Source organism: Talpa europaea (assembly GCF_964194135.1).
Source record: "Talpa europaea genome assembly, chromosome: 6".
In the NCBI taxonomy this organism is placed as follows: domain Eukaryota; kingdom Metazoa; phylum Chordata; class Mammalia; order Eulipotyphla; family Talpidae; genus Talpa; species Talpa europaea.
Window position 1 is genome coordinate 58,446,430 of NC_140072.1, and position 27,977 is coordinate 58,474,406.

The 27,977-nt window shown below is 42.1% G+C and overlaps 1 protein-coding gene across 1 annotated transcript; it reads right to left on the reverse strand.

Annotated features, from left to right (window-relative positions):
- Positions 1-1,671: 1,671 nt before the first annotated feature.
- Positions 1,672-27,977, reverse strand: LOC311171791 (gastrokine-3-like; the record flags this gene model as incomplete). Its single annotated transcript, XM_084234847.1, has 7 exons — positions 1,672-1,877; positions 2,804-2,945; positions 4,165-4,272; positions 5,729-5,863; positions 6,044-6,097; positions 23,378-23,624; positions 27,886-27,977. 7 exons carry the CDS (start codon positions 27,975-27,977, stop codon positions 1,783-1,785), a joined length of 873 nt encoding a protein of 290 aa, XP_084090973.1. The 3' UTR covers positions 1,672-1,782.

Consider the following 27,977-nt stretch of genomic DNA (forward strand, 5'->3'; position numbering starts at 1 on the left):
ACCCTGACAAGCCCTGGAAGGCTGAGAGGACTGTGCTGGCTGTGTCTCAGGCCAGAGCTACCACAGTGCAGTTGATGACAGCCTTGTGTGACATTCATGACGGGTCAACAGGCCCTGAACCTAGAGTCTCTGACAAGAAACTAGTCTAGCTGGCAGAGTATCTGCAGAGATGGTACCAAATAGAAGCACACCCAGTGGGTACATGGCAGTGTGTGTGGGGGGAGGAAGGGGTTGTTCTTGAGGGTTCCTGTAAGTAAAAAGACTGTTCTTATAGCTGCATGGAGGCTGGAGGTGATGGGCAATTTCATGAGCAGCCGAAGCTCAGAAGGCCAGGAGGTGGGGAGGGGGGCCAGAGATTGGCATCAGAGAAGTCAGTAGGCAGCAGCACCCACACCATTACAGAGGGCTTGGAAGTAGGGGCCCCGGAAACTGTCACAGGGATTTAGGCACCTGGGAAAGACAGGGTTTGGTTTCCAGAGCTGTGACAAAGGTGGAGGCTGGGTGTCAGGGGCAAGGCAGATATAGGTCCCGGACAGACTGACAGCCATGGTAGCTTCACTCTGGGGACTCAGCGTGCCAGGCTCTGGGGCCCAGGCCCCGTTTCATGGTCCTCTCAGGGACTCTGGCAGACCATGCCTTGATCTGTCACATCTGATGCTGCAATCCTGGGTGTGCTATGCACAAATGATTTATGCTCCTGGTATCTCCTCAACAAGCTGCTTGGGCCCCAGTCCATGGACTCAGAGCATCTGGCCTGCCCTACCAACACCCTACTGAAGCTCAGTTACAGGCCTATCGTGGGCCTTTCCTATACAGTCACCTTTCATTCATGTTTATAGGTAGCTGCACCATATCATTCCAGCCAGAAAAGCTACACCATCAGCAGAGCTTGTGCTTGAGCTTGTCAACCAGGACCCTCAGACTTGATTCCATGCACATGTACTATTCAACCTACCCCAGCTTCCTCCCACCCTTGCCCCAGCCCTACCCTCTTTTAGTGTTTCAGCCTCTAACACCCGCTTTGGTGTTGGAGGGGGTGTATCTACTGTACTCCTTCCTCATTTGTTCTTGTTTCTAAGGTAAGAGGAGCCAGGGATGTTCTTTGTGGTGTGGATTGGGTTGACTCTGTCTTTTCCAGCTCTAGGGATGGACAGTTAAAGAACTAATGCTAAGAGGCCAGGTCCCTACTTTATTTGTAACAGAAAGAAATGGCTAAAAGCTAGCATGAAGGTGTTTAGACAAGTTCCTAAGAGAGGTCTGGCAGGGCTGATTTCACAGGAATTTTCATGGTGCAGCTTGGGCAGCCTTGGTAAAACTGGATTCCATATTATCTCAGAATGAATCGGCAAGAGATGTGATGAGACCACAGGCCTGATAGTGTAAGTCTATACATGGCTAATGTATTTTCGTTATCTATAAAATCCCCTGAGAGATTTTTCAAAGACAGACCTTCAGAAATGAAATGTTCTAGGAGAGTCTCCCTTTTTTTCCCTCTCCTGGGTGTGCTCTGGAGTGCACCTGATACAGGTGCCTATGACCTGAGTGAGGACAATGCAGGCAGGGAGGGCTCATCTGCTAGAACAGTGAGGCAAGAAAATTTATTGTTCTAACCCAAAGGGAGAAAGTATACCCAATTTTTCCAGATTAAAAAGCTGGATCTCGTGTTGAAAGGAAGAAGGTACAGGACTGAAAGGAGCAGCTTCCCATCAGCAGAGGGGTGCTGGTTTCAGGCCAGCAGTCCCATCCAGGTGGGTTCACTCTCTCTGTGGTTGACCTGGAGTTTCAGAACCCAGGGATCTCACCACAGATGGAGAGTCCCATGAAGGACAAAAGTTGGATTTCAGAGCAGGAATCAGGGTCAATTGCCAGTGCAGTACCTTTAAAAGGGAGAGAAACATTTTATAAAAAAAAGATCATTAATCGCTCTAAGGTGATATGTAATGAGTTGCACCTAGATTGAATGTGAGGCTCAAGAAGCTCTATTACAAGAGACTGTGAGACTAAAATGGAACATATGTGTTGCAATAATTAGCCTCACACCCTCCTTTTTTATTTCTTTTACTGACCTTCAACCATCATTCTTAACTCCCCAACCCCTCATGTTCTCCCTTTCCCCCTGCTGGATTCTCCCATTGTAAAGAAAACCTTGGGTTCGTTCGGTTAAATTATACTAAAATGTAAGTGACTGGCTGCAGTTTAATGGGAAGAGATTACTGACTTTATCTGGAATAGCAGGGAAAATTTGAAGTCTTACTTGGAAATGTTCTAAGCTGGTCACCACTGATTCTTTCTCTCCATCCCATGCACCTCCCAGGTCTCCAGCAGGGTTACCAGTCACTGACATCTCCCATTTGTGTGTTGTTTGTAGCTATCAGGGTACTGCCTTCTAATATTTGGGCAGCTTGAGAAAGAAGAGCAGTGAAGACCCCAAAGCAATGGGGCTCTGTGGGTAGGGTGCCAGGTGCTGTGCTTCTTAGGCAGAGGGTAATGAAGGTTTGGGTTAAGAGGTTTGGGTTAAGAGGGGGCATCCACCAATTGTCAAGTTCCACTGATGAGATGACTGTCCTGGACCTTCTGGAAAAGCTAAATGAACTCTGCACCTCTGATTTTAATGAATCTTGGGGTCAGAAATTCATCTCTGCCACCAGCAGGGAATGTATCCTGGCCTCTGTTTTTATATCCACTAGCAAAGAAATAAAATAGAACTTAAAACTGTCATTAGAATCTGCCAATAAACTAAAAATCATGCCCTATCTTTTGGCTCACCCATGGCCTTGGGTTTCTAATTAAGTTGTTAATATACCTTCTTTTTGCTGGTGGGCAAAGTAAGTAGGAAACTCATGGCACATGTCCTTGACAGGTATTCCATACTGAGCTAAGTCCTTGACTCGGCTGGGTAAGACGTTGTAGGTCAGGCCTTGAGTGGATGGATAATGCTTTAAATCCTGCAAGAGGTGACATTTGCAGTGAGAAAGCATATAGAGGAGATACAACAAGGAGAAAGAATCAAGAAATGTACCAGGACACCCATGCTCCAGATTGGTTGTGACAGTGCCTGTGGGCCATTCAATTTACATAAATAGCTAGAATACAAACCTGCCCTTGAGTTTTGTCTACCAACAATATCCTATCTGGCCACAAGGTGACGACATTACTCCAAAAAAATTCTGTGTGGGTCTTTGTGTTCTGGCGACTCAGTGTATATTCTTTTCATCTTTTTTTTTTTTTTTTGAAACTTTTTTATTTTCTTACACCTCTGCTCATTTTTGTGCAATATTTTATTTCTCCCTTTTCACCCTTCTTAATTTCTCAACAGTTCTAATCTCCAATGCTTTCTTTGACTCTAATGATAGCAGAGAATAGTTCTAAAATTGTTGCTTGAATGTTATGATTTTATGTGTTACAAATCACATGATTAGAATACTTTCTATCTCTCATGGGAAAAAAATCATAAATTGCTTTATTTTTCTATCACTGGAAGTGTATTTTTTCCCTAAGGGTAAATAACCCACCTGCCCTGGATCCAATGTCTCCTAGCGTGCTGGGCAGGTAACTTAAGTAAAACAGTAGCAGATTTCAATTATTTTCCAAGGACTTCTAGACAATTTTTGATTCAACTATCCTCATCTTTTAAGATACTGAGAGGAAGAAAGCTTCACTAGTCCTGAGATTATTTACAACTATAGAAAGAAAATAAGAGTCTTTGTTTGGGGTTTTTCAGGGGAGGAGAAAGGCCTTGAAAATGCAAATACTCAATTAGTGCCTCCTAATATTTATATTCAATGATTTAATCCACTAATATGTAGTTCAGACCCATTCAGGGACAGCTCTCCTGCCCACCTGTGACTATGCAGGTGCCTTGTTTTTTTTCTCCTTTGCCTAATAAACCTGTCCTTTTAAAAAACTAAAAAATAAAACAAATCACATTAAGAACACATAAAAATTATGTCATTGTGTGGAATTTTCTTTGATCCAATTATGATTTGCCTTCATTGACTAGGCAAAACCCTAGACTCAGGGTTCTTTGCTTGATGGTGGTATTTCACGGGCATTAAGAACAAACATGAAGTTTCCCTGTGTGAACAGCATTGGTTTAGAAGGTCAGGATGCAGAGCTGGAAATACCAATCTAGGAGGGCATCATAGTTGAACTGATCTCACTTACCTTCTGGCCCAGAGCCTTGCTAATGTCACCCAAAGTTGGGAAGGCAGTCTGGTCCATCCTGACCAGGACACAGGCCATCTTGTCAAACAGTTTAGCTGCAAGGAGGCCCTTAGAGCACACAGCAGAACCATGTCATTATTCAGTCACTGTATTAGTGGACTCCTACTCCTACTCACTACTCCTGCTTCCAAGGCAGTGCTGTTCACAGCTATGGATACTGGAAGAATCATCAGCCTGCAGACCACTTACCAACTGGTGGGATTGGAGAGGCAGGGAGTCAGCCCTGGTAATCAAGCTGACTTTAAAGTCTTGTTCTGCCACTTAGCAGTGTCATGGTCCTCAGCCACCTCCATGACCCTCAGCTTCCCTATCTGTACAACAGGAATGATAGCCCCTCTTCTCACACAGCCGTCGTAAGAACCAGAGGAGACACTTACTGCAGGGAAAGTATCAGACAAGCTACAGAGAGCCCCCTGAATGTATAGAGTGATGAGTCTTGGGTCAAACCTGTCAACCCAGATTCTTACCCTGGTTCTGCCCCTGATTTCCCTGTGTCTCCAGGCCAGTCATTAGCCTCCCTTAGCTTTGGATCAGAGCAACCCTGTCTGACTGAGCCCATTTCTCTCCTTCCATCAGAGTAGTTCTTTTGTTTTTTATGTTCCATATGATGGAATTTTGTGGAATATTTTGTTGGAAGAAATGTCTCTATGGCTTAAAATCAAGATAGGTATCACTGGACTGCAGGCCTCTGGTAAGATTCGGGGGAAATCAGGAGTGAGTGAGTGAGGAGTGAGGGAGAAGGTATTCAAGAACAGAGCACGAGAGGTACACTTGGGAGCAAAGAGAAAGCCTGTGTTGAGGTATTCATCCTGAGCTGTCCATTGTGGGCGTGGGAGGAGGGGTTTCCATGTAGCAGAGGCTGGGTGGCAGAGGGTCTTCTGGGCCACAGTGGGCTTTTACTTCATTTAATCCTCTCGGAGCCCTTTCAGGTTGGAAGGGCAGCTGTTGGTGCTATTTTGCAGATGAGTAAACAGGTAGACAGAGGCTAGGTGATGTCTCTTGTTACAGAGCTTTTCTCTGGGAAAACTAGACCAAGGACACAGGCAGGGCTTCCCGATCCTGCATCTTTCTGCTAGGTCTCACTCCGTGATGGGCAAGTTGAGGCCAGATTTCAAAAATCATTCTTCTTTAGGAATAAATGGGTTGAAATCTGAGACCAAGACCAAATAACTACTATAGCACATATCCATTACAAGAAATGTTTCTTTAAATGGCTGTTTCCAGAGACCTGCAGGAGCCATGTAAAGTCAATACCTCCCATGAAGGCAAAGGAATGTGGGAGTCCCATAGACCAGAGAAGTTCCTCTTACAGTCACTGGCTCTAAAAGAAGTCACCACAATTGCAAAAGCTAGTCCCTTACCTAGAGATAGATATTCCCATCGAGAGCCTAAACCTAGAGAAGGCAAATATAGAAAGTGGCTTCTCTCTGGAAAAGCATAAGGGTACATTTTGAAGTGGACAAGGCTGTCTTTGGCATTGTAATCAATGTGTTCCACATCTTACATTCTTGTAGTCCAAGATTCCATCCCATTCACTCAAAACATTGCTGTCTTGGATGCTGACCATACCTCGGAAGGCATTGACATGGATGCTCTGAGTCCCCACGGAGCCATCCAGAGGATGGCTGTCACTGATTTTCTGGAGAGAACCAAGCAACAGTGAGAAGAGTCCAAAGTCCAGAGTTCTCATTTTGCCCATAACTTATAGTTTGAAAGGAATACTCACAAGAAATTTGAGGGAGGTTACCTTGAATGATCACCTTTGAAATATTTCTGCTAAAAGGACTAGGCAAGGTAGATTCCCTCCACCCTCACTCACCGTTAGGGCCGGAGATGGAATTAAGAGGAAGACCAGAAGGATGGATGATGCAATCTGAAATGAAAACAAATGTCAGTGCACTCATGCTGGCTTCACTTCAGATGAGCCCAGAGCCTGGAAGGTAAGGGACTTTCATGGGGGGAGCCTTCTTAAAATGACCTATAACTTTTGCTCCTGGGACCCCATGTGCATCTGGACACTGTCATTGAATGTGGTTGATGTGGGGTATGCTGACTACTCAGGAGGCAAAGCTTTATCATTTACTCAAGGATACCTCTTGTCCCAGTGCTGTTAGTCACTGGGATATGATTAGATAACCCCCACAGCCACTTGATACACATAAGGCAGGACTTTCCTAGGCCAAATCGTAAAATAAATTGTGTTCAGGTCATTGGTCTTCCTTATCTGCACCTTCCTCTCTCCTCCTAACTCTCTGCCCACTGTGGGACCTGGTATCCTCCAGCTTTCCTTCCCTCTAGATTCTTCTATCTTGCCTAAGAAGAAAAGATCATGAACCACTTATTCATACCACATTTTAAGAGAGAGTTTATTCAAATAATATTTGTTCTTGAGATATTTTCAATGGATCATTTTCTCATGGTGTGGCCTGCCTTGCCTGTCAAGAGGATCTTAAACAACAGAGAGTAAGTGAAAGAGAATTAGGGGGGCAGAAACAGGATAAGATAGAAAATGTAACAGTAAGCCTTTATATCCTATAGTTCATTATCTGGTCAGCATACAGGCTCACCCAGCTCGTACACTTACACCATAAACTGAAATTGACAAGAAATGCCTTTCCTCTCCACTCCCACAATATCCTATGCAGTATTCCACTTACAATGATACCACAAAAGTGATACATAGTTTCATAGGAGAAGAAAACAGCTATTCTAAGAATAATCATGATGCAATGAGGTTAATCAAGGAGACTCATGAGAACCTGATAGCAATACTATTTTGGTAAACTATTCTGAGAGTTGGTGTCATTTATGAAGTATATCTCAAACTTTCCTTCACTGGAAAATTGTAAATAAAAAAATCTAGGAATAGAGGAAACTAAAAATAATATAGTTAAAGATTCTTGATCTTTTAAGAAATTTATTTGTTATTTCAAGAAAGACCATCATTTAGATGTTCCAAAGCAGAGGGATTTGTCAACAGAGAGAGGTTATATACCAAATTAATATTTTAAAATTCAATTTGTGCTTAATTTGAAGAGTTCATGGAAAAAAGACAACTGTTCTCTGGCTATTTTGGCCACAAGAATATAATCAAATATATTTGAAATCAGAAAATATACTTACAAGGTGTTTCATATTGCCTCCTTCTCAGACCACATGTAACTGCGCACATAATAGAATTTTCTATATCCCATTTATTTTCTAAGTCTGGTTTATATAGTCCTGTCCCTTTCAACTATTGCCATGATAAAGGACTCTGGGGAAGTTAACCACTATCTGGATGCCATTTAACAGGAAAAAACCAGGTTTATGTAATCACAGTTATCTTTTTTTCTTTAACTACTTCTAAACATTTTCCCTCTATCTTGATAACTTCACTGGTTCCAAGGCAAACACGGCAAATGAACAAGGCTTTGTGGACTGGCATGCCCTTAACAACTAATGTAAGAATTACAAACAGTAGATTCTGCAAAATGGTCCTGATACAACATCAATGAGTTCACTGTTTCTACTTCTCAGTTCCAGAAAAGTTCTTACTAACAATGGAAGTAGCTGGGAAACTCCTTATGAAGCCATGAGAGACAGATTGGGAGTAGAAAATTAGACAGCAAAGCAATCTGGTCCAGATCTTCATCCAAACCCCAAAATCATATAGTTGGTCTCTCTCACAATGCGTTCTGCCCACTTACCAAGCTGACCTCATTTTACCTTGACATTCCTTATATGCTAATATTTTTGTTCTTATAATATGTTTTTTTCTTTCCTCCCAGATTTCATTTCAAGGTGATTTTTCCATAAAGAACCATTTGACTAACCTGAGACCAAGGACACTCCTTTCTAAGGTAAGTCAAGCACTAATTCTTACCTTTTCATATATTTTTTTATGTTTTCTCAAGCCCTTGACTGGTGGTAACCAAACTACCTGGATCAAATAACAAAAGGTCAGAGCCAAACAGCACAGAAGATGAAATATATGTATGAACTGGGCACTGGAATGATCAGAGAGAGAGGATAGACAGCTCAGTCCTTACAGGCCTTAATGTAAATTGGTAACAGGGATGTGAAATAGATGGGCTTTCAAAACTATCAGGTCTCCTCCCAGGGTTCAGATCATATCGTGCTCATATCTCTATTGTCTTCAGGACTTTGAAAATACCATGGACAAAGCATATATTCAATAGCTATTAATTGAATGCATAAAATGTATTCAAAGATTGACTTTCATTCTTTTACATGTGGCTGTCCAGTTTTCCCAGTACCATTTTTGAAGAGATTTTCCTTTCCCATTTATGTGCCCTAGGCCTCTTGTCAAAGATTAGTTGACTATATAGATGTTGGTTTATAATCTGTTCTCTTGATTCTGTTCCACTGTTCTATGTGTCTGTTTTTATGCCAGTACCATATTGTTTTGATTATTATAGTTGCAAATATTACTTGAAATCTGGAAGTGTGATACTTCCAGCTTTTAATTCTTTCTCAGGATTGATTTGTCATCTGGGAATCAAAGACCTAAAGGTAAAACCTGAAACTAAAACTTATCAAGAAAACGGGGGAAAAAAATTCCTTGACATTGGTCTTGGTAATGATTTCTGGAATAAAATAATACAAGCACAGCATAGTAGCTAAAATAAACAAGTGCTACTAGAGAGTTTCTACATAGCAAAAGAGACAATCCACAAATTGAAAAGGCAACTTTCAGAATGAACGAAAATATTCACAAATATCTGATCAAGAGTTAACAGTCAAAAATATAAAGAATTCATGCAATTCAATAACAAAAAAGCAAATAATCTGATTTAAAAAAAGGCAAAGAAACTGAATAGACTTTTTCCTAAGGACTATAAACTATTGATCAATAAGTATATGAAAAGTTGCTCAACATCATTAATTATCAGGGAAATAAAAATCAAAATCAAACCCCAATGAGACAGCATTTCACACCCTTTAGGGTGTCAATTAGGGTTTCTAATTGCAGACCTAGCTAAGGAAGAAGTAGATCTCAGGTATGAGTGCAAACAAAATGGTGTCGGGAGTGGACAAGAGATGTGAAAATCAGGTCCCAAGGAATCAAAAAGTCGGGAAGTGAACTCACTCACTTCCCAAGTCTCTACTTTCTCCATTCCTGTAGGAATAGTCAATATATTCAAACCGTGCAGTCTCATTAAGGAACTACCTTTGGCCATGAGAAAGAGTGGAAAGCATATCTTTTATTTACTTATTTATTCTTCTCTAGCATATTCTCTTCTGTCTTCCAGAAGCCATGCTAAAAACTCTTATAGCTCTACTACTTCACTTTTCAAAAGTTACCTGACAACTTTCATGATTTCTCCCACTAACCTTGCACCCCTGTCTCCTGCTACTTTCCAATCTGTACCAAGATGCTAACCAAATCTGGCTCTTCACTGTTCCTCATCTGTAGCCCATGCATTCCTAGCTTTATTCCTTGCTTCTTGCCCGAAGATTCCTTAGTCTACTTCCTCAATCCACTCTCCAAGGCCAAAAATTTGAACAATGCCTCATTCCCCAACCTCCTTTCACTATCACTCAAACATGACCTCTTCTTTCAAAATATCATAGCCCCCTCCACGTACCTTACTTTGCTATTTACAATCTGCATTGTGTTAAATTTACTTATGTAATCATCTAATCAGGTCAAGAAATTGCACATTTATGTTACTAGACTGTAAATGCAATAAGGTGAAAGACTTTGTTTTGTTCTTTATTGTAGCTTTAATGTCTAATATTTACAACAGCACCTCACACAGAGTAGGTACTCAAAAATATATAAGATAGGGCCTCCCTGGTGGTGCAGGCAGTTGAGCACAGTGCTGTGAAGCTGTCCGCAGCCTCTGCAGTGCGGGTTTGGTCCCAGCTGGCCAGAGAGAATCCCACAAGGCGAAGCCGACCTCTCCTGTCTCGATCGCTGCTCCCCTCAGCAATGTATTTCGTCAGTCTGCCTGTTCTGTTCCCCGCTGTCTCTGGTGAATCCTCTCACCCTCCCGTGCATCTGGCCTGTACCCCAGCTCTTGTATAAATAAAATAAAATCTTTAAAAAAAAATATATATATATATATATATTTCTGTATTTCCTGGAGTACTTAACAATGTCTGGTACATAGTAAAAACGTAGTAAACATTAATTGAATTTAATGGCAAATCATAGAATCAGGTATTTAATAAGAATATGAATGAGAAAGATAATTAGAATCTGAACAGAGCACATACAAGGAAAAGTGGTCTTTTAAATAGACATTGATTATATAGCTGTTAGGTTAGCAGAGAGACATCATTAGTATAGTTGCCCTTGGATTTGAGAGTAGGGGCTATAGAACAAGGGAAATGAAAGCCAGGTATCTGTAGAGTTGTTTGCCTTTTATCTTGCATCCTGGTTCCTCTGGCAAGAACAAGACTCCTTTGCCCGGATCCCTTGTCCTGCTTGGTGTTTGCTAAACACCCTTTGATTTTTCTGTAATGTACTTATCACCTGCTGTAAAGCAAAAACTTCCTCAAACTTATTTTACATTGTCTAATTATGTTCTGGAATGCAGATTTCTATATTCATCCGAGGAATGGTACTGATGTTGAAATTATCTTTCCAACTTTGTCAGAACTCAATGGGCTTCACAGTCAAGCCTTACTTTTATTAATTCAGTAAAGCTTTGCTCCTGCTGTATATAGTTATATTTCTTCCCTATCCCAAAGCAGATGAAGAATAGAAATCAATCATGTTGTTTTGACCCACAAACCGTCTCCCCTCTGGCATTCTTTTTTGTTTTTATTTTATTTTCTTACATCGTTGTTCATTTTTGTACCATAATTGGTATCTCCCCTAAGGTGTAGCCCCCATAGTTCTCCTGCCACCTTATCACCCGTGAACCATCACCATATTCCTTTGTGTTCTTCCCTCCTTTGTTTTGACCCCTGTCCCTCCCTCTCCCTTGCTGTATGCCTCAGATCTATGGTTAGCTTGCCAGTTTTGTCTTTTTTTTTTTTGATGATTTGCTTCATTTTTCTATATTCTGCATATAAGTGATTCCACACCCAGGAATCTACCCTTCTGGCATTCTTCTTTGGTTTGGTTGATATTAGTTCCTTCCGCAAAATCTGATACATAGCATATCTGACCTTCTTCATCTGCATGCCACTTGTTTTATTTTCCTATATTCAGTTATATTATATTAAATTTATTTTTTTGGAGGCACACTATCATGCCCCCCCTTTCTCTGCTCTTATGGATGTTTCGCCTCAGCCCCCTTTCCTTTGTATTCCTCTGTAGAGCCTGGAACCCAGGGTCTGGCCTCCTAGGACACTGACCACCTTGGTCCCTCTCTGCTCCTGTTAACCTCTTGCTTTTCAGCCTCAGGTTCCTTGGATGATGTCTTCGTCCTTTCTTTTGTTCTCCCTGGACCTCAAACCCAAATCATTTCTCCAAAACAAACACTTCTGAATCCGCATGCTGAGCAGGCACAGCCTTCTAGCGGACTTTATCTTGGTGCATCTTGTATCTGCCCTGAACCACTTATCTCTACTCAAACTGCCATGGCTTGATTGCCCCTGCTTTTTCCTGAAATTCATTCCAGGTAACTAGGCTGCCAGGCTCCCCAGTGTACCTATCTTGTTAGGTGCTGATATCATCCTTTACAAAGTTAGTCTTTACAAAAGAGCTTTTCTTAAAGCAAGGGTTCTTATCTAGACCTACCATTTGTAAATGCTTCTAAAAGAGTCCCCAGAAATCTTAAGTAAAACTTAATATTTGTGCTTGCGTATGAGGTCCTCCTTTTCCCTTGGGGAGGAGAGTCATACCCCTCATCAAAATTTCAATGGAAAAATCTAAAAAAGTTTAGCAACCACTTCCTCAAAGATCCTCTATCCCCCACAGATAATACACATTTATTTTTTTTTCTTTAATTTATTTTCTAATCTCCTATTTTATTCCCTTGGAACACATCAGAAGGGAAGATTAGTAAGAAAGTTCATTTTAGGCAGTAAAACCGTTTTGGGAGGAGGGAGTTTTGATTGTTCCATGAAAGGAGATACTGAAATTCAGAAAAAATAAGTGAATGGTTAGCCTCAAGTTCTACCACAAATCAGTGACAGAGTTGGGAGCTGTGTATAGAGGTTGCTGGTCCAGGTCCTTTCCACGTGGCTTCACATCCTCCTGCTAAGGTCTGCACTACCCTGGGGTGGGATTTCCCTTCTCCTGAAACCAGGGCATATTCTACATCAATGTTAGTTTATCTTCCTGCATACTTACGGGCCACAGTCACTCATTCCTGAAAGACATTCGTTCAAGAGTCTCAAATCTGAGGTCTTGAGTTAGACATTGAAGAAAAGCTACCCAGAGAGTGCAGAAGGCCAGCTCTTGCCGAAGCAGTGGAGCCAGTGAACCATGATGCCTCCTCTGAGCCTCACTGTGGTCCCTCTGCTTTCCTGAGTCAGTCCTCCCAGGAACAGGTTCCCAGAAGCTCCAGACTCCCCCTGATCCCCCAAAATCCTGCTCCAACAGTGGGGTGGGAAATGGGTTTCCACAAATTTTTTACTCCTGTGTTCATTATCAGGCCTCTAGCCCCTCACTGCAAATCCCAGACAGGAAGGAGAGGAAGACAAACTCCGAATATATGGTGTGTTTCTTCTTTGGGTTCTAAATGTCTTGATCCTCCCACTCAGGAGAATGGGGAAGGAGAGGCGAGAGAAAGAGAGTGAGAGTGAGCTATAGGAAGGCATGAAGTAGGGACCTGTATGCTGTATACCTTGTCACATGCATTTCTTGAAAAAGTGCTGTTAGAGAACTACCAGATCAAGTCTAATCAAAGCAATTCTTATCCTATTCTCTAGAATATTCTCTTGTATTGTTACCTTATATCTAATTTGGCATTTTTATCTTAAAAATTTCAGGGGACAATATGGAATGCTGGAAAAAGCACCAAACTGAAAGCTTGGATTCCAGGTTATGGTCCCAGTTCTGTGTTCTATGTTCCATACTCAGTGGCTGCCCTTGCCTTCCCAAAGATGGGGTTTGATGTTTGGCTGACACCTGGAGGTCCACAGGAAGTCCAGCTCAGGGATCAATAAGGAGTGGGAACCAATTCCATTTGATATGCAGTTATTTTTCATTCAACCAGCAAGTGACTGGAGAGCCTTTCAGAAATACATTTATTTTATTTTGGAGCGGAGAGAGTACAGGAGTTTACTTGCTGACACTGTCTGTAAAGATGCATGAACATCAATGTGCCACATAGCAGCATGAGCAATAGAATAGTCGAGGCTAAAATGCGGCATGAGACCTAACTAGCTGACAATTGTTATGTCTAAATTCTTTTTTCAAGTAAAAACCTAAATGTCATCTTTCCAAATGACATGTGACCAGCATTTGGTTCACTTTCCTACAACAGAGTTTCCAAAGAGGGTTATACCCAAGTCAAGCTTTTAGTAAAATTTTATTGCCCTGGCTAACTTTTAGGAATGGACCCATCAGCAATGATTGGGGCAGGGTTTTAGAAGCTCTGACTCAGGAGCCTGCAGTGCTAGTAGAGGGTCTTCTGGATTCTGTAAGTGGGAATTTTGGCAGAGCTGACATTTCCTAGGGGGGAAAGAAGTGGCCATGGACTTATATCACAGAGCAAGCCTGGGAGGTCTTGGGGAGGCTGTGCTGACACATAATAACCCATGAAAGGACACTGGAAGACAAAGAAAGGGAGCAAGACTTGTCCCTAGTTACCTTGTAACCACCTTGTTATGCCGTATAATTAATTGTCTCATCATCAGGGACCAGTACTCCAGTTACTTAAGAGAGTCTTGCCTCATAGAAAATTTGGGTTCCCAGAAAATTGTGGCAAGGTAGTTTTTCATCATAACACATACACATGGAGCAGTCATGCACATACTCAGGCACATTCTTCACAGTTCCCCACATACATGTCATTCATATGCGCAGCTTCCCACTGTTCTGCCTTCCTTTCTCCACTTTGGTGGTCAAGTTCAGGCTGAGAAGATGATGCTTTAATTCATTACTACTCCTGGTGTAATAGAGAAAAGGATGTTATAACCAGCCTTCAAATGCCCCCCAACAATCTTTACATCCTGATATCCATGCCTTTGTGTAGGAACCCCTGTACTGAATAGTGCTTGCCTGTGCAATCACTGGAATTTTGTGTCAATAACAGTGTAGGTCTTTCCAGGCTTGTTCATGAAAGATATGGCTTCTATCCTGCCCTCTCATGGATCATTCACCCGGGGAGGAGCAGCTGCCATGTGGTGAAGACACACAAGAAGCCATCAGCAAAGGTGTACGTGGCAAGAAATGGAGGCTTCCTGGGAGCAGCCACTTTGTGAGGGAGTTGCCTTGGATCCTCCAGCCCCAGTCAAACCTTCAGAGGAATGCAGCCCCACTGACCTCTTAACTGAAACCTCACAAGAGACTAAGCCAGCATCACCCAGCTTGACCTTCCTAGAGTCCTGAAGCTCCTAAACACTGTAAGGGTAATAAATGTTTATTGTGTTTATATTTGGGATAATTTTTTATGTAGTAAGAGATAACTGACATTTTTAGGGAGAGTAAAATTCACATAATATAAAATGAACCATTTTTTCGTGAACAGTACATTGGTATTTAGTACATCCACAGAGTTGCACAACAACCACTACTACCTGGGTCCAAAATAGTTGTATCACTCCAAAGGGAAACCTCACACTCATGAAACAGTTACTTCCCTCAGTCCCCACAAATCACCCATCTTTTTTCTGTCTCTACAGATTTACTTATTCTGCATATTTCACACAGACAGAATCATACAGGTTGTGTCCTTTTGTGTCTGGATTCTTCCACTTAGCTTAATGCTCTTTGCTCATGGTCTTTGCACATTCTGTTTCATCTGTGTTGGAGCATGGCCCTCCCAAGGAACACTTGTTCTACTCCCCCATCTTTTAGGATCAAGGCATCCTATCTAAAACTGCAAACTCAACCCTTTCCTTCCCCTTCCCTGTTTTATTTTTCCCCATCACACGGCTCATCCCCCACCATACTATGCGTGGGTGTAACCAGCCCTGGCTCTTACACAAGATATACAGTCCGTGAAGTTAATGACTTGGGCCACGTTGTTTCCTGCTTTATACATAGCCCAGAAATCAGGTAGGTTCCTGATTGTATAGCATGTATAGCAGTTAGGAGGTTGGCAATCACTGATTGTGAGTGAAGAAGCCAATAATTAGTATAAGTGCCCTGAAGCAAAAGAAAAGCGTTATGAGAGAGAATAACGATGCAGAGGGGGAGAATAGGGGAGGAGGGGTAGCTCTGAGAAATGACTTTTGGGCTAAGACCTTCCAGAAGCATGTGCAATGGCCAATAAAGAGTGTGGCTGGGTGGAGAAGTAGCTAGGCATGGAGAGGTTTTCTCCCCGTTAAAGGAAAAGTGCCAGGCAAACCAGGATGCATTGGTCACTCTAGAGGAGAAGGGAGAGAGTGTCCCCAAGTGGAGGTTGGCAAACTGTGGCTTCTGTAAAACCTCCTCAAGCTCTCCTGTGGGCTGGAGGGAATGAGCTGGAGGCTGGTAGCAGTGAAACACAGGCGCATGTTATCTCAGGTGCTCAGGATTATGAAAAGGGGTCTGGGTTTGATGAGCTTCAAGTCTGATTCATCCCATGCCCAGGAGGAGAAGGGGTAGGGGGAGGAGGCCGACTTGAGTTATTGTTAACTTGCTTCTTGGGGGTGGACAGAATGGGCAGATTGGAACCTACCTGATTTCAGTTACTATAGGCACTTCTGTGAATTCTAAGTAGGTGAGATCGGAGTGGTTTCTTGATAAGGAAAGAGCTTGTCAAGGAGGATTTCCGAGCCATTTTCTATATCAAATCAATAGTGGTGTTAATCCTCAATCTAGATAATAGAATAATTCAATTATAGACTTTGCCTTTAAACCCCAAGGCTGATTAACCAACTGTCAAGGACCTCAGCCGCTAGCAGATAGGCCTGGATGATGAAGAATGCCAGACACGCAGGGCAGAGACTAGGACATTCCAAGCCCAGCTCCCTGCCATGAACACAGGGACAGTGCCTGTGAGCTCCTGGGAGGCCCTGGGTGCTTTAAAGCCAACTTTAGTAATACCTTGGGGGACAGAAAGGAAACTATTCTGAGATAGAATGTAGGGTGGGATTGCCTGGTCTACCCTGTTAGGGCAGAAACTATGATCTAGAAAAGAGATTGACAGTGAGGAAAGCATCATCCAATAGTTTTGTCCTTCTAAAAATACATTTTTTAAACAGGATGAAGACATTACCAAGCACCTTGGAAGTAAAGCGGACCTTAAAATCCACACAAAGTTGTGATTATTCTTGCATAATCACCACTGTTATTCTCTCATGAGAATTTATCTATTAACACAATTTCTATAAATAAATGTGTGTTCTGAATTTTTATAATTATACATTTCATTTAAAGAGGTTAACAAAGAAGGTGATGGATATACAAAGCCAGGATAAACAAAGAAGCTTTTTTCTAATTATTTGCATAATGTTGCATTAAGCATCTTTATGCAAAAATATTTTTATTCTATTTGTTTATCTTGTATTCTTTTCTATAAGATAAACTCCCAGAAGTAGATGAAAATCAAAATATTTGAAACATATTATGAATCATGATGCACACAGATTTGATAACAAATATGTCAAATTACTTGTCAAAGCATCATGTCAAAGGATCGTGCTAATTTGTACTTCCCCCCATAAATGAGTATACAGATTTCTATAGCAATAAATATTATTCTTTTTTTTAGCTTTCAGATTTAATAAGTATGCTTTTAACTTCTTTGCTTTAATTTTTATTCCTTGATTATTGATAGACTATTTGAATATAACATTTTCTTTTTTCCCTTTCTTTGCTAGTTGCTTGTATTTTGTAACTCCTGTATGAGTCTCCGCTTCCTCTTTTATTTAGTGGGGGTATCAGCAGTATTACCTCATAGGATTTTATAAGGGCTAATTAATGAGAGCACTGCTGGATTATGGTTACAGGCTCTGCATGGGTGTCAGCAGCAGCCTTTGGATGCTGGTTCTGACATTGAAAGTTGATGGGGGGGCCTCCCTGGTGGCTTAGGCGGTTGAGCGCAGCGCTGTGAAGCTGTCCACAGCCTCTGCAGCACAGGTTCGATCCCCGCGGGCCAGTGAGAATCCCACATGGCGCAGCTGACCTCTCCTTTCTCGTCCGCTGCTCCCCTCCACAGTGTGTTTCATCAGTCTGCCTGTTCTGTTCCCTGCTCTGTCTCTGGTGAAACCTCTCACCTTCCCGCGCATCTGGCCTGTACCCCGGTTCTTGTATAAATAAATAAAAAAATCTTTAAAAAAAATAATAAAGAAAGTTGGTGGGGCTGGGCCTCCCTGGTGGCACAGGGGTTAAAGTCTCAGCCCTATCAAGGAATCACCAGCCACTGCAGCATGAGTTTGATCCCTGGCCAGGAGCTAACCCTCATGGTGCAGCAGAGCTCTCCTTGTCTTGTCTGCTGCTCCCCTCAGCAGTGTATTTCAGTAGACCCAACCTGTTCTGCTCCCCACTCTGTCTCTAGTGAATCCTCTCATACACACCCTCTCCCCTCACCTCTGGCTGGCATATACCCCAGTTCTTATATGCATAAATAAATCTTCCTTTTTTAAAAAAGATTTATTTTATTTATACGAGAACTGGAGTACAGGCCAGAGCACGGGAAGATGAGAGGATTCACCAGAGACAGAGCGGGAAGCAGAACAGGCAGATGGACCGAAAACACTGCTGAGGGGAGCAGCAGGCGGGAAAGGAGAGGACTACTGCGCCATGTGGGTATTTCCCTGGCCGGCCAGGAATCGAATCCACACTGCAGAGGCTGTGGACAGCTTCACAGTGCTGCGCTCAACTTGCTATGCCACTGGGGTGGGAGGTGGGGCTGATTCTTTCTTTTTAAAAAAAAAACAGAGTTGATGGGACTGTTAAGAGCACATTCCCAGGGGCAGGGAGGATTGGAGATATTGTAGCCATCTTTGGAAAATACCAAAATACCATATGGGTATTCATGTGGCAACATGAATCATCTTTTTTTTTTTATCTATAAATAAGTCTCCAGTGACACAAATAATGCATCCTATTAAAACATGAGAGGGAAGGCTAAAGTCCTTCTTGACCAGCACCTCACTCCCAATCTCTTTTCCAAAAGTGACCCCATATTCTGTCTGGTGTGCTTCTAATCACACCTCCACAGAAAATCTCTAGTGTTTCTATGTTTCAAATAAACAGTAACATGCTTTATATTCAATAAGTAGATTTTATTATATTATGATTTGAGAAATGCTTTTATGTTTTTCACATTTATAAATAATATAGATATCATGTAGTTTATTGAATAACTCCCCTATTCACCAGCAGCAAGTCACAGTATCCTTTTTGCAGTTTCTTACTGGAAGTTATAGAAAATCTTTCTAATATTTGCCAATCGTAATGGGCAAAATTACATAATTGTTTTGCATTTCTCTGATTATTAGTGAATATTTGCATTTTTTCATAGTTTATTGTTTACTTTTCTTTTGTAAAGTGCTTGTTTTTTTATTGTCCTTTTCAATTAGGTCATTGAAAAAATAATTTATAGGAGTTTCTTTATACACTGCTCCTTTACTGCAAAAATCTTTTCTCAGACTTTTGTTTTTTTAAACTTTGTTCATGACTTTTTTTTAGAAGAATGACTGCTTAAAATCTTTTTTTTTAAAGATTTATTTATTTATGCATACAAGCACTAAGGTATAGGCCAAAGGTGTGGGGGATGACAGGATTCACCAGAGATACAGTGGGGAACAGAACAGGCAGATCTTTTTTTTTCACTTTTTTAAAAATTTTTTTTATATGCCTCTCATTTTATTTATTTTTTAATAAATTTTATTTTTATAGTCCCCATACATTGCAACCCCCTTATTTTGACCCCAATCCCTCCCCTCCCTGCCCCCCCCACTCCCCATAGAGTGTCTCTGGTTCATAGATTTTTGTTGATTTTGATTTTCACTTTCTTATAGAACAGGCAGATTGACTGAAATACACTGCTGAGGGGAGCAGAAGGCAAGTCAGGAGAGGTCTGCTGCACCATGTGGGCAGGTCCCTGGGTGGGGATCAAACTCGTGCTGCAGTGGGTGTGGATTGCTTCATAGGTTGCATCTTAACTCCTTGCGCCACCAGGGAGGCCCCCATCACCTTTATTGTACAGAATTTTATTTTGATGTAATTACTCTTATTAATCATTTGGTTTTGAGGGGTTTTTAAAAATTTTGTTTAAAAACCTTTCCTACCTCCAGAATATTTTCTTTTAGTACTATATTTCATTTTGTAAGTTTAGATCTGTGGCTTATATAGCATTAAGTTTTATGAGTGTGTGATAGGTTTTAATGGATATCCAGTTGATTCAATGCTGTTTACTAAACTTTTTCTATTGACATACAAAGTGTATGGGGATTTCTGTTGTGCCCCTTCTATATGCATATGAGTGTGTATGTGTGTACATATGTATACATATATATGCATCTAGATTTTCCATTTTGTTATATTGATTCATTTGCATTCTCATGCTAATACCATAGTTTGTGTAACTCTAACTTTCTAATATCGTTTTATCCCACTCGTTATTCTTATTTTTCAGGTTTGTCTTGACTCTTCTTTCCCATTTAGTCTTCCATATGAATTTAGAATCATTCTATCTAGAGATTTTGATTGGCATTTTTTGAACTTATTAACTAACTTGGGGAGAATTACCAAATATTTTCTATTTGTCGATATGTCATTATTTTCTTTTCTATTTATCATCCCTTAACTGTTGGCTGCCAGTCACAAAGCAGCCACAAGGTGAGTGTAAGAGCTGAAACACACCCATCTGGTGCTTCTTGAGAGACCTGCTAGGAGATACTGAGAGGAGAATGCATGTGCTGGGCAGAGTGAGGTTGCAATTGTTATTAACCTAATACCTTACATATATTTAGCAGAACTTACAAACATTTTGTTTATGTTATTTCCTTTGGGATACACAAAGAAGGTGATTGTTCCCCATGTTACATATCCAAAAATGAAGAATTAATTATAGATGACAAATTGATTATGATTTGATACTGGGAATCCTGTTCAAACTGCTCACCATCTATTATTCAACTTCTACCACTTTAATGCCAGGTAGTGTCAGATTGTTTCATTGCTCTCATTTTTTCCCAATATTTATTCCAGTTCCTTTTTCCCAATGAGATTAAAAAACAACCTCAAAGAAACAAAATGTTTCATGTATTTTATATTTATAAAGAACAGAGTATAATTTTGTTTTTTAAAGACAATTAAGTACCATGAATTTATTTTTCTTTCTCTCAAAGATAAAGCTATTATTTCACTTTTTCACCATGCTCAAATATTTAAACAGTAAACAATATTTACAGTAAAGCAAGTAGTAAGATAATAATTTGATTAAATTGATTAAATAATTTACTATTTCTTAAATTTAAAATATTTTATTTGTCTATGATATTAAAAGGATCATGGATTTTTCTCTCTCCAATAAACTGCTATAGAAGAAAAGAACATGTTAGAGATTTGCCCACGATTACATACTGCTTAGTTGTAGAAACCAAGCTCAGTTTGTGCATGTATGCACAGCATAGGCTACATGCAAACACTATGTGATTAATAATCTGTTTCATTTGAACTAAAACTCTTGTTTTGAACTGAAAGTTCTGCCCCAGTGATACATTCAGGAAGTGCCGGACATGGATGCCATAAGGGAAACAGTATGTTTTTCCCAGGCCCAGGAAAACAGGATATACCTGAGTCAAGATGACTAGGATGCAACAATAAAGTCTGGGGACATGAGGAAGATTAGGGCACCAAACGTGATAGGTTGCTGTGGTGGGAATTTTACTAATGGTTAAGTCTTTATTTAGTTCACTTGAAAAAGGCCAAATTGAGATAAAATGTCACAATGGGTTTTGAGGTAAAATATTCCCATTCTCTCAGGTCATTGGTTTTCTGATAATAAAGTGTATGTTATAGATTCAATTTCTGGGGCCTCTCTGGTGGCACAGCGGGTTGAGCACAGCGCTATGAAGCTGTCCGCAGCCTCTGTAGCACCAGTTTGATTCCCGGCCGGCCAGGGAGATACCCACATGGTGCGGCAGACCTCTCGTGTTGCACCTACTGCTCCCCTCAGCAGTGCTTTCTGTCTGCCTGTTCTGCTCTCTGCTCTGTCTCTGGTGAATGCTCTCACCCTCCCATGCCTCTGGCCTGTATCCCAGCTATTACATAAATAAAAAAAAAATCTTAAAAAAAAAGATTAAATTTCTGTCTGTTCAATGGGCTTCCTGCAGTAATAGGCACCTGGACCCCAGCTTTTCTGGTTACATAGTACCTCAAATTTCTCTCAATTTGTATTTCTGAGTGCCTGGAATTAAATAAAAATTGAATTTTATGGGGAAAAAAAACATGATGTTAAGTAGTAGAGGAAAATAGTAAATTTTGAGAAGGAAATTACTTGTGGTATATGAATATATACAGAAACGATTCTTTTTTATCAACCTGAGAGTAAACTAAAAGCATATTTTATTCTAATTAAATGAATCAGAACTTACAGAACTCACTGAGATAGAGGATGCATTGTCCTTTCCTGCTTTAAGTTGAATGCCTCCAGCATTTATTATTTAACTCTGGTCCTTGATCAAGATACATTGTCTTTGTGATATTCAGTTAGCATCCTGCTAATTTTGTTTTTCTAAAAGTTTTGATAATAGTGAGTTTAAAAAACATACTAGGGCCTCCCTGGCGGCGCAAGGGGTTAAGCACAGCATATGAAGGAATCTGTAGCCTCTGCAGCATAAGTTCAATCCCTGGCTGGCCAGGGAGCAACCCACATGGTGCAGCAGACCTCTCCTGTCTCGCCCACAGCTCCCCTCAGCAGTGTGTTTCAGTCAGTCTGCCTGTTCTGCTCCCTACTCTGTCTCTGGTGAATCCTCTCACCCTCGCACCTCTGGCCTGTAGCCCAGCTCTTGTGTGCATAAATAAATAAATCTTTAAACAAATAAAAAGCATAATAGACAATTTTTAATGTATGTTGAAAAACAAATGCTTTTTAATAGATCCGGTGTCATTTTTTATCTGTGGATTTCTTAATAGTGATACTATTTATTTTTCTAGAATCAACTCTATTCTGTTGTGAAGACTCAAATGTCCCTTTAAGGACATTTTGGGCTTATATACATTTTAGCTTGTGCTGGTCACGTAAACATAGTAACTGTCGAAGGGCAGACGAGACAAGAGTTACAGCTCAAGAAATGCAGCACGTTGCTTATCGCAGGACCCCAGGCGCCTTGCTTCACCACCAGAGGGAGGGGGCGGTGGGTGATGGAGAGCAAAGGTGGGGGTGTCGTTGGCAAAGGTGAGCTGACAGGTGTCCTCTCATTCATTCCCGAGAAAAGGATAAATTTGTACCATCCTTCTGCGGAGAACTGTGAATTCACTGCTGGACACGGTAATTCTATTTTCTGGAAATGACCTAAGGAAATGCTGTGAAATACAGACAAAATCTTCATGTGTAAAACGGTCAGCAGCACTCTCTTATAGAACAAATCATTGGAAACAATCCCAACGAAAGCCCCAGGAAATGGCTAAATAAATTACAGCTTATGTGCAGCAGTGAGAGGGCCCTCATGAGTGAAGGGCAGCGGAGAGACCAGGGTGCACGGGGGTGGAGGGGCCTCGGGGGTGCAGGCGCAGAGCAGGCCGCGCGCGGCGCCCGGTGGCCAGGCGGGGAGATGCAGGCGCGGCGGAGAGAAGGACGCGCTCAGGTGGGCAGGACCGGGCGGGGGAAGGCAGAGGCAAAGCAGGGGGGGAGGAGCAAATGCCACACCGTTGTGCCATTATTATTATGGAGTCGTCGGTGGTCGTTGCTGAATAATCCTGAATAACTTTTTAAATCCAAGTAGACCTGTTTTGCCGTTTTGTGGCTCCCGGAACTCTCACTGACGCTGTTTTTGGAGAAGAGGTGGGCGATTTGCCTCGCTTTGAGTTTGGATTTCCAAATGGGGCCTGCAGAGGGCCTGCTGGGCGGGCGTGGCCACCTTCAGGCATCTTGCGGGCTTGGCCCGCCCGCCCCACCTGCCCGCCCGCCCCACCTGCCCGCCCCACCTGCCCGCCGGCCCTCTGACTGCACATGCGCCTCAGGGCAGCGTCCTCCCCTAGGAGGTGACTCTGGGACTCCCCGACCTGCAGGGGAGTCGGTGCCTTGGGCTGCCTGGTCCGTCCTGGACCCCTCCAGGAGGCGTCAGCTGTGATGTGACCAGGGACCTCCTTGGGCCTCCCGAACGTGAGCCAAACGGAGCAGGAGGGGAGAAGCTCTCGCTCTCTGCGGGTGACGGACTGTGGAGGGGCCCAGCTGCAGGACCAGCGCAGGAAAGGCTGGCTGTGAAAACTCGGGCTGGAGGGAGGGCTTTTTGGGGTGCGTCACTGGGCCTGGAGGAACTTAGGGTGCGGGTTCCCTCCTGAGCCGTCGGGTCAGTGTTCAGCCGCCTTCGATGAGGCGCCTTCGTGGTAAATTGATGACACCTGGTGTGAGTTCTCTGGGCGCTCTGTTCTGTACCATCCATCTGTGTGTTTTTATCACAGTGTAGTTTGGGGAACATATTGTAAAACTTTTGGGGGCTGACATCCTCCCTTCACTCTGACTTCCACTCTCCCCGCGCCCCCCACACCTCCAGGTCTAGCAGGCCAGAGGGCAAAGCCATCTCCCCGACTCCCACGCAGTCTGAGCAGTCTCCACCCTGCACTGCCCAGGACATCTGCTTCTGATGGTGAGGCGGTCTGTCCACCGCCACTGTGGGCCCTGGAGGCAGATGAAGATGCAGCAATGGGTGCTCAGCCTTGAGGGCATTGTTCTAGAAAAGTAGAGATCAAAGCCCCATTGCCCTCCTCCAGCATCTCTGCATATGGTTAGGCTGGACAACTTGGAATAGAAGTCCCTCCCTTCAGAATAATGACATTGTTCATGTCAATGACTCTTCCTATCCATAGAAACGAAATCCAAATGCCTGCATCTTGAAACAAAAATCTGTCTGGCTGCTTCCTAGGTTCCAACCCGCACTTTAATTATCTAATAAGCTCTATCTAACTTGAGACTTTGTGCCCACTTAACAGGATGAAGTCAGGGAGCAAGATGCCTTCATTCACCTCTCGAGTACTTGGCCCCCTTTTTTTTTTAAAAAAAAAAAAAAGATTTATTTATACAAGCATGGGGGTAGAGGCCAGAGGCATGGAAGAGTGAGAGAATTCACCAGAGTCAGAGTGGGGAGCAGAACAGATAGATGGACCGAAGACAATGCTGAGGGGAGCAGCGGGCAAGACAGGAGAGGTCGGTTGCGTGCCATATGGGAATCTCCCTGGCCGGCCAGGAATCGAACCCACGCTGCAGAGGCTGCGGACAGCTTCACAGCGTGCGCTCAACCCGCTGCGCCACCAGGGAGGCCCTACTTGGCCCTTTGTGCACCTTCAGTTTCTGTGAAAAATGCCACCGGAATCTGGAGTTTGCCACGGGAAGTCTGTACCTTTCAATAATATCAGTTACTCCAATCAGACACAGAATACCCTCCCGTTTGTTTCGCTTTTCACTTTCTTTCAACAGTATTTCCTAGTTTTTCATTGTACAGGGTTTTCTTCATTGAATGTTTTCCCAGGTATTTAGTTCCTTTGGATGCAATTGTAAATGGTATTGTTTTCTGTTGGGTCACTGTCAGGGTGTAGAAACACAACTGAGTTGTGTGTATCGATTCTGGTTTCTGTAACTTTACTGAACTCATCATTTCTAACAGTTTTGTGGGGTCCGGGGGGTTGGTAGAGAGATGCAGAAATTTGGGATTTAAGAACTCCAGCTATTTCTACCACATCCTGGGTCATCTGCAATATGCAGGACATAATATCTACTAACAGAGTGTTCCCAGTGTCTCTTCATCACGTGTGGACTCCCACAAAGACTCTTAGGATTGGGTCTGGTCAGGGCTTGTACTCCATAATGAATTTCATAGGGTCTCTGTCTTTCTGGAGGGGCATTTGCAAATAATTTACTTTCCATTACTTCAAATGCACAGGAAATGTCAATAGCAGCACAAAATACTCTATCTTATACTCAGATTCCTATTTACCACATATTTGATCACAGGAACCATTCCATTGTGTTTTCATCAGAGTGTTTCATTGTGTATTTAACCAAAACATCCTAGGGAACCATCACATATCTCCCAATGAGTAAACCACCTGTGATTTCCATGTCGCAATCGAATCCATGGGCCCATTTCAACCTTCACCCCCTGCCCCAACTGCATGAAAACATCTCATTCCATTTCTGACCTACGATTCTCTTTTGAAACTGTTTGAAGGAATTTTCATTTTCACAACCTTGATGGATTTGATGTGTGCAAATGCCTATAATCTGGGTGGGCTTCTCTGTTTGACCTCTTTCACTTAGGTTCTGCTGTTCATCCAATTTTTTGCTGGTTTGTTGTTTATTATTTATTTGTTTATTTTTGCCACCTTTGTAGCCGATGTACCAGTATGGGTGCTTATAAGCTGCCTACTCTGGTGGTAATAAACCAAGAGAAAAATAAAATTATCATTTTATAGTGGATTGTAATACAACCACGACAAAAACAGGCCAGTATTTCAGCAGGTCTCTGTAACCTTAATCTATTTTCCAGAACTTTTCTTCATAATACTTATAAAAAAATTAGTATCTGACATTTTTTCCTTTGACTCTTCTCTCTCCCCTTCTTCCCTTTTAACCTCAGACACCTCACTTGTTTCTCAAGTCCAGTACTTTTTATTAGTATTTTACGTTGTTTTCTCACCTGCCGTGTAAACAGCCAACATTTGTCTTTGCCATTCTCACTTGCTCTACTCAGAGGAGTCCCTCAAATTCCTTCCATTTTGTTGTCAGTGATGATGTTCTTTCCTTGTGGCTGAATAGTGCGCCATCATGTGGACAGATGACATCTCCACCCAGTCCTCTCAGCCAGCACACAGGTTGAAGCCTGTGCTGAGGTGTAATTCGGTCATCAATACGTGCAGGAGGTGAGCTGGGGATCTTGACTGTCCAGAGCCTCTTCATTTCCCCACTGAAATTGATTTGACTGCTGTGGACACTCACCTACGTGGAATTTACTACCTTCCTCCTTTTGTGTCTGGGTAATTTATTGCGCTTGTTATGATGACCCTTCAGTTTCCTCCAAGTTGTAGCATGTGTCAGAATTCCCTCCTTGTTTAAAAGTGAATATGACGTTGTCCTTATGCCACATTTTGTTTTTTCATTTGCCTGTGCCAGGGGCACCGGTTGTTTCTAGACATTGATAGATTGTGAATAACTCTGTGGTGAACATGGGTGTACCAGTACCTGATTGAGTCGGTGCTCTCCACTCTTTTGGGTATGTTCCTGCAGTGGAACTGCTCTATCATACATGCTAATTTTGTGTTTAGTTTTTAAGAGAATTGCCACCCTGCTTTCCACAGCAGCTACACCAGTTTGCTTTCTTCCTTAAATGGCAGAATACTGTTAAAGTTTGTGGATCTACCACATTTTGTTTATCTGTTCACTATTGATGGACATTTGCACTATTTCTACCTTCGGCTATTATGAACAGGGCTGCTGCAAACGTTTGTGTGCAAAATTTATCATGAAAACCTGTTCAGTTCTTTATAGTATATATCTAGGTGTGGAAATGTTGGAGCAATATGGTGATATTATTTTTAACATGTTTGGGAAATGCCAAACTATTTTAAGCATGGACTGCCTTATTTTACATTTCCATGGAAATACTTACAATATTTGTTATTCAATATATCCTACATCTTCACCATTGTAAGTGTGTGAAGGAGATTGTGATTATAGTTTTGTTCATAATGACTAGTGATGTGGTAAGTTTTTTGGGGTGCTTTGTAACCGTCTCTATGTGAACTTGAGAGAAGAGTCTATTCAAGTCCTTTGTCCATTTTAAAAATTGGTTTGCTTGTCGGTTGTGAAGTTCTTTGTGTATTCTATTCAGCAGACTCTTGCCGGCTCTATAATGTTGAGGAACGTGGACCTGCAACCTAATGGCATAAAAGTCAAACACCATGCCCCTGAGCTATTGAGGAATGAACCGGTTTAATGTGAGGTTACCTGCCAGGAGACTGGAGACGGGGTTTTTGAAATCTGTCTTCCCCAGGGTGGCCTTTGGGTAGTTTCATGGAGTCAAAGAATAGATACATAAAACACAAGTCGATAGGGTCCTGTTGGTAGCTTTCTGCTGAGTCATGGTGTACTTTGAATTTGGACCCAGAATTGCAACAAACTGAGCAACCTTGCTCCTGAAGTTGTCCATAGAACCACAATCAGGAACCTTGGCTCTGTTTCAGGGCTATTTTGGGTATGATCAATAAGATGTCATATCAAGGACAGCTAAAATCCTCTGGACTTGCACTCCAAATGCATTGTCAACTCATGAAAATAGTATTTTTTTTCGTTGTTATCCCATTGTTGCAAGCCCACCCTGCTGTTCTTGCAAGATAAGCAGAACAGGAAAAGACCATCACAACCATGTTCAGTTCAGTAGTGTGAATTTTCTCATGGAGCTAAGAAAACCCGGGTCACATAATAAATTTTCCCACGTTACCACTCCGGTCCACAAGACGGCGCTCTCCGCTCTGCTATACTTGCATATGCCCCTGTAGCCCCTCCTTCCTCCCTGCATATTTCCACGCTCAT